The 7,245-nt window shown below is 36.5% G+C and overlaps 1 protein-coding gene across 4 annotated transcripts in view; it reads left to right on the top strand.

The window, feature by feature from the left end:
• Malrd1 (MAM and LDL receptor class A domain containing 1) overlaps positions 1-7,245 on the top strand; it is a 698,598-nt gene that overhangs the window by 388,419 nt on the left and 302,934 nt on the right. For 3 of the 4 annotated variants that reach the window (XM_055593928.1, XM_055593930.1, XM_055593927.1), the window contains exons 26-27: positions 823-1,068; positions 2,600-2,757. In XM_055593928.1, coding sequence (XP_055449903.1) covers positions 823-1,068; positions 2,600-2,757 — 404 coding nt within the window. The remainder of the gene's footprint in view (positions 1-822; positions 1,069-2,599; positions 2,758-7,245) is intronic. The other variant, XM_055593929.1, reaches the window with a different exon arrangement.

Here is a 7,245-nt window from a genome sequence, read left to right as displayed (position 1 = left end):
TACATTCACAAACACACTCAAACTCAAACAAACAAACAAACAAAACCCACCCATAATGTGGAACACTTGACAGGTTCATTTAATTAGCAACTCTCTTTGTGAAAAATTCTTGAATCCTTTAGCATCTGTAACCTTTAATTTTCTCACCTATAAGTGAGAAAGTTAATATCAATAATTTTTTTTTTGTACCCTGGAAGTGGTTTGGCATTATGGTTTATAGTTGAGTTCAATAATTTAAATATTAAAATGTTTGTTTTATCTCCAATCTACTAAAATAAACCAAACAAAAGCTATTTAATTCATTACTGCAAACAAGAAAAAAAATCAGAAATTAACCCATGGAGAGAAGTTCTGTTGAAGAGACAAGTGTCGCGCTTCCTGCTGGTAATCCTAGCACTCAAGATTCTGGGGCCTGAGGAGTGCTTTGAATTTTGCAGGTCAGCCTGGGAAACACAATGATTTCCGTGTTAGACTACAGAGTAAGACTCTGCCTCAAAAATCAAACAAACAAACCAATAAGCAAATAAAGATCAATACTACCAAGTACAACAGAACATAACAAAAGTTGGAGGAGATGGTAGTTTTGATTTTATATTGTAATGTCAGAGATCAAATTTAAGGCCAATGTACAAAGTGGATTTTTCTTATGAAATTTCATACACATTTTTTATCTGGTAATAAAACTGACTTCTGGAGCAAAGTAGAGAAATGAAATGGGGTCAGATACATCAAATTCTTAAGAAAACTGTAGTCTTTTGTACATTATGAATAATTTAGACTACTCTTAAAAATCTGGAACAATCATTTTTTGTTTTATTTCAGGCTTTTGCCCACATGGCTATGAGGAATGTCAGAATGGCCAATGCTACAGTGCAGAGCAGAGCTGTAACTTTGTGGATGACTGTGGGGATAACACGGATGAAAAGGAGTGTGGTGGCTCCTGCACTTTTGAGGAAGGCTGGTGTGGCTGGAAGAACTCCCTAGCTGAAAACTCTGATTGGGTTTCAGGAATTGCATCTCATCAAAGCCAACGACCCCCCAAGGACCACACACTTGGAAACGAACACGGTGAGTTATTAGAGTGTTGTTGCAGTCCGTATGGACAGTGTTCATTCAGGCCACTTCATTGTCAGCAGCAGTTGAAAAGACCATAGCAGTGAGATTGCTGTTCAACCAAGTATGTTAGCATGTGTGTTCGTATCCTAGGACAACTGTACCAATGCACCAGAACAGGGAGCTGAAACTGGCAACGTTAATACTGCCTGGGTTTTGGAAGTCAGAAATCCCAGATGAAGCACGTGGCAACACTGGTTTCTTCTGAGGGTTGTGGGGAAGGAGGCCATCTTCCATGTCTCTGCCTTAGTTCTGGTGTTCTCACAAGTTCCTCACTTACAGATGATTTCCTCTGTATCTTCACATCAGCTCTTTCATATGGCATAGTATTTTCCATAGTTTATTTTTTATTAGATCCCAGTTATATTGACTAGGCTCCACTTTAATAGCATCAACTTTAGTTATTTTCAACAGAACATGTATTTTCAAACACTGGTCATGATAAGAATAAGTAATTGGATCAACAGCTGGGAGGTAACAGAGGAAAATCAACCCTTAATAAGTTAAAATCTATAGTTAATCACAGTTTTGGTACTTGCAGTTAAATGATCATACTTTCTTACAACTGACTGACAGCTTTCCTAAGTGGAACATACTCATCAGTAATCGATTACCCTGAACTTGGACTCTCCTTTCATCATTTGCAAATCACTTGATTTTTCAAAAGCTCGGTTTTTCAAATGGAAACAGTACAGTGTACATAACAGAAGTTTTGAGACATAATGCAATGAAGACTATAGGTAAAGAGATTTAAAATTATTGAGACAATGTGAAGATAGAACTATAAGACTACATTTGTAAGAGTGTTACCATGGACAATTTTTTAGAGTAGTCTAGTGTCAGATACAACACTCAAGAAGCAAGGGACTTTAATAGGTTAACAATAGGACTCAAGTCCTGAGTAGCATAAAATAGCAGAGTGGTATCTAATAGTGAGATTTCTCTGGCATGTAAAACAGATTTGATAAGTTAGGCCATAGGATTAAAGAACTAAACTCTCATCTGACATACATAGTATGCTTTACATATTTTCATAATGGGAATAAAACTCAATAGCTTCCCCCTCATGTTACATATTAAAACTACTAGTATTTTATTTACCTATTTAACTAGTGACTGGATAGTTTCTCATTTTTATTTCATGGAAATCTCTGTACCCCCTTATAAAAGCTAGGTAGTTTGTGGAATCCATTAAATGATTCCTATGACTATCTTGTTGCTGTGATGGCATAAATATCCTGTCAGATCATTTAGTCTGTGTACTGTGAAGCACTTTGCTAAAAGCACACACAGTTGGGAATTGTTCTGCCAGTGAGATAGAGACAAAGCTATTAGATTTAGTCACCATTTCAGATGAAAATGCCGTTGGCAGCTAGATCGCTTTAAATATAAAAATAATAATAAAAAACTCAACTAAGATGAAAAAGCTAGAATATAGCCCCTCATTGTTCTTCTCGTTATATTTAAATCCTCTTCTTATTCCTAGGTCACTTCATGTATCTGGAGGCCACGCCAGTGGGCCTTCGTGGTGACAAAGCCCACTTTAAGAGTGCTGTGTGGCAAGAATCCAGCACTGCCTGCACCATGAGCTTCTGGTATTTCATATCTGCAAAAGCCACAGGGTCCATTCAGGTACTCATTAAGGTAGGATCTTGGCTAAGGATACTGCAGAACATTCTGAGGCTCTGGCAGGGAGAACAGCGTTCTGACCGGGCTAGAAGAAACCTCATTCCTCACAAGGAGCAGCTTCTGTGGACCATGAACTTGATGAAGTTTCATTAGCTGGGACATGGGAACATGAAGTGCAGTAGCACGCTGAAATTACAGAGCCTCCTTTTATAAGCGTTTATCTAAGTTCTCTCATTTCACTGTTTCCTTTCTCATCTTTTTCAACAAGAGGAGGCCCCTTTGGACATTTGAATGGAGAGTATTCATTTTCTCTTATTCAAGTAATTAATAAGTACTAATAATAGACACTCTGGTTCCAAAAATATATTACAAAGGACTGAGCTGTTCATAAGTATGATCAAGGTATGATTACATTGAGCCAACAATTAAATGTGACATATGAATGCATTTCCTTCCTGATTACTAACTGGATGTTTCCATCAGAGTTTTAATTTAACATAACAGAGTGACTGAGTTTGGGGACAAAACAACAAAGTAAATATTAATATTAATGAGACCTAATTCAAAAACCATGACTTTTTAACAAGTTAAATCAGCAGTTAAAAGAAAGTGTGTGTTTATGTGTATGCGTGTATATTTGTGTGTATTTGTGTGTGTGCATGTGTGTGGGTATGTATGTTAAGAATGTTTTAAGAATAGTTACCATTCCAAAAAATCTTTTTTTAAAGCATACTCTAGCAGCCACTGCTGTGTCTTTACATAGGAGTTTTGCTCAAGTACCCCAGCGCTGATGGAAAAGACTTGACCCGAATGTCAAAGACCTCATCTATCTGAATCATGTATGGCTGTGTGGTTCATGTTTCACTGAAAACCTGAACTGACTCGCTAACTTTGGATCACGCTATAATGAGGTGTAAAAAGAAGCCTAGGAAGACCCATGCAGCAAATAACCACAGTGTTATTCTTATACTTGAATAGAATAGAAATGATAGAATCTTGTATAAAACTTATAATTCTCACAGTTTTAAGTCTGAAATCACCACACCGAGATGGCCACTCATATATACAATTGGCAAAAGTGCTTTATTTTGAGAAAAACTGCATTCAGGGGTCAAACCATTTTATAAAATGGCGACCCCAGACAAAGGCACACAGGCTTTTTTATAGGAAACTAGGGGAATTCTAGCAAGGGTTAGGTAATCTAAAACCACATTGGTAGGTATTGGAAAAGTTACAATGGCTTGCATCCAGGTGGTCTGTGCCATGAACATTTAACTACAGAATGATATAAGGCCACCCAGCATAAATGCCCTATCCCGAGACAAGATGTTTTCCTGTTCTTGTGGTTGTTCCCAGGCTGTTCCTTGGGAAGCAGATTTTATGGTCTTATTCCTGGAATTGGTGACCTATGGCCTAATTCCTGGGACTGATGACTTTTCTTTTATAGTCAGAAGTGGTCCTAAAATGAAGACAAAAATGGAGTTTATGTCATCCTCTCAACAGGAGTATTTTCCTAGTTCTCTTTTGAATGTGGCGCTTCATTATTTGGTGTCTAATGTATGAGGGATTTTGTCCTTTGTGGGATTTGCATTTGTCATTTACTTAACTGAAACTTATTTTGTATTTAAAAGCAAACTTCAAATTGTAACAAAATGAAATTTAAGCTCTTTAGAGATACCAGTCTCCTTATAAACTCATCTAGACCTCTAACTGCTCTTCCAATTGATTTTCAGGGGAATAAACAGCATTTTTAAAGGCTAGTGTCTCAAAACAACAACAGTCACAAAATCCAAATAAAGTTCACATATAGTCTTCCTGAGCTGGACTACAGGAAGCAAACCTGTGAGACACTGTTCTGTGGGCATGACATGACTGAGACACTCCTTGGCTTATAGGACTTAGCTGCACAGAGCCTGAATAGGACTGAGCACGTAAATTTTCAGTCATCAGTGGGGAGGAGCTCATCATGCTTCATCCCACAAGAGAGAACTAATGGTGTTTGAGGGATGCTAGAGGAGAGGACATTATTTTCTTTATTGATGTAACCAATGATAGGTTATTCTTGCTTATATCTATCCCCATGGAAGTAGGCCTGGTTAAATCCAATCAGTCACAAACTAAACCCAAAAGGTCTTAAAAGATTTGAAAATGGAATATAGTCTTAGTGGGAGGAGGCGTGGGAAAGGGATAAGAGAGGGAACAGGGAGGAATGCAATGAGCATATTATATATATGTAAGCAACTGTCAAAGAATTGACTGATGAACAATAGTTAAATCAGAAATAATTTTAGATTTAGTAAAATACCACCCCAAACTGGGGAGGGAGTATCTGGTTATTGAAGTTGGAGCTCTATGCTTGAGCTCTTGGCATGTACAATACTCTGGATTTGACACTTGCACCTGAAACAAACAAACAGTTTATACTTATTTGATGAAATCACAAGGACTATGAAGAAGTGAAATCTTCCATAGCATGAATTAAATTTATATTCAGAATTTTATGGAAATCACTTCACTTTGGTGAAAAATAAAATGTGTGTTTTTGATCCTTTTTACAAATTACTTCTTAGATGTCCCTATGTGTGAAACCATGCTGGATTTAACCTCTTCATGAGTCTGAGAGCCCTTGAGGCAGATGGCAAACTCAATAGGAATAGCATTCTGCATTTCTTTCTTTTTTTTTCTCTTTGCGAAAAACCAATAGTATTGCCAGTTCATGAATGTGCCCCTTCTGGATGAGTCTCCTCTTCTGCACCTCAGACGTGAGGTGTTGTTGTTCCACCACAAGTTAGTACAACTGGAAAATTCAGCATAAAAAAAAAAAAACCCTTCCTTCCCACTTTTGCTTCCCACAATTCCTTTTCTGAGTGTTCATAGGGACTCTGATTGGTGATTATTCTCTTTCTACAAATAGAATCTCATTTTTTTTTAGAGCAAGGTATTGAAATTTATAGTTTTGCTTGCTACCTACTATCCTCAGGGAGAGATCGCTGAAGCAATTATAAAGGGTGCCTTCCTAGGTCCTTGTTAAGGCTCATATGGTAAAAAGAATAGTTGTCAGACTTCTCATATGTGGTAGTCAACTCTGATCTGAAGAACTAATGACATAAACCTGAAATACAGAGTTCAGCCAGGCATAAAGGCATCTAACTATTGCATAATAATTTAATGGCAACACATAATGCTTCCTTATTTTAGGTAACACAATGACAGTACAGACCAGCATGAGCCATTCACCAAGCATTAAGACCTGCATTGTTTCTTGCAATTCTTAGATCAATATTCTAAATACATACTGTGAGATCTGCCATACTATGGGCTAAAGAAAGGAATTTCACAGAAATGACACAACTGTGTTCTCACCCTATCATTTTATTCATGGGTCAGGGATTTAAAACTGGATATGTCTATATTTTAAAACTTATATGTTAACTTCCTCTTCCCATAATCAAAAATTCTACACAGATAGTAGTGAAATGGAAGTTTTATTTAACTTAGTTCCATGTTGGTTTTGAAAAATAAAATAAACAATGATGCTTAAAATAGAATTACATGATTCAAAAATACTCCTATAGTAAAAAAGTGAACACAGAGAAACCCTAACAAAGCCATTGCCTTAGAGAGTATTTAATGAATACCCATACCATTTTTTAGATTATATGTTTAAAAATCCCACCATATTTCCTGCTACCAGTTACTTGACAGCTACTTTTCATGGGAGAGATGCCGTTGAAACTGCAATTTTTTGTGTCATAAATCATGGCAATAAGTGACTAACAAGTATATGAAAAATTAGTTTGCTGAGAAACTACACTACCTGTTATCTTTGCTTATTAATTTTGCGTGTGGATAGTAAAAACAAAGAAAAAACCTTTAAAATAATGTAAGTAAAACTTTCCAAGAACACTAATGCTTTTAAAAATAAAATTATATAGTGTTAAATAGTTAACCAGGTGGAAAGATCATTAACTTTTTGTTCCTCACTGGTTGGCTCAAGACAAATACTTTGTGAGAAGGATTAAGCTTATAGAAAGTGATGGAAATGTGTTGATCCACAGCCTTCATTTCTAAGAGGGGTGCTTGTGAATTAAACACAAAGTATAAAATCACAAGTAAGGGGATGAACAAGGGCTTGAACGCAAGTAATGGGAAATTAGCATTAGAGTGTTACATAGTCAGTTTGATTTCTGTCTTTCCACAGAGGCTGGCTAGAAATGAAGGGCTCTGCATAGCTACAGTCAATAAACTAGTACCTTTACCTGGGGATATAAGTGATCCATCCTAAAAGTGGTGGATTCTATATTTCTTATTTTTATGTGCCCCTTAAGCCATTCACATTTTGTTTTAAATCAGTAATTTTAAATGCACTGTTATGTTTTTTTTTCTTTCTTTTTGACCATTGAAAAATTTAAACCAAGCATTAAAATAGTGCTCAGGAATATAATAAGGATATTTGTTGGTTGGTTGGTTGGTTGGTTGGTTGGTTGGTTGGTTGGTTGGTTG

This window comes from Psammomys obesus, unplaced genomic scaffold (genome assembly GCF_907164565.1).
Source record: "Psammomys obesus unplaced genomic scaffold, mPsaObe1.curated_primary_1811, whole genome shotgun sequence".
NCBI lineage: Eukaryota > Metazoa > Chordata > Mammalia > Rodentia > Muridae > Psammomys > Psammomys obesus.
The sequence above is the reverse complement of the archived record's forward strand: the minus strand, read 5'-3'. Positions and strand labels throughout refer to the sequence as shown.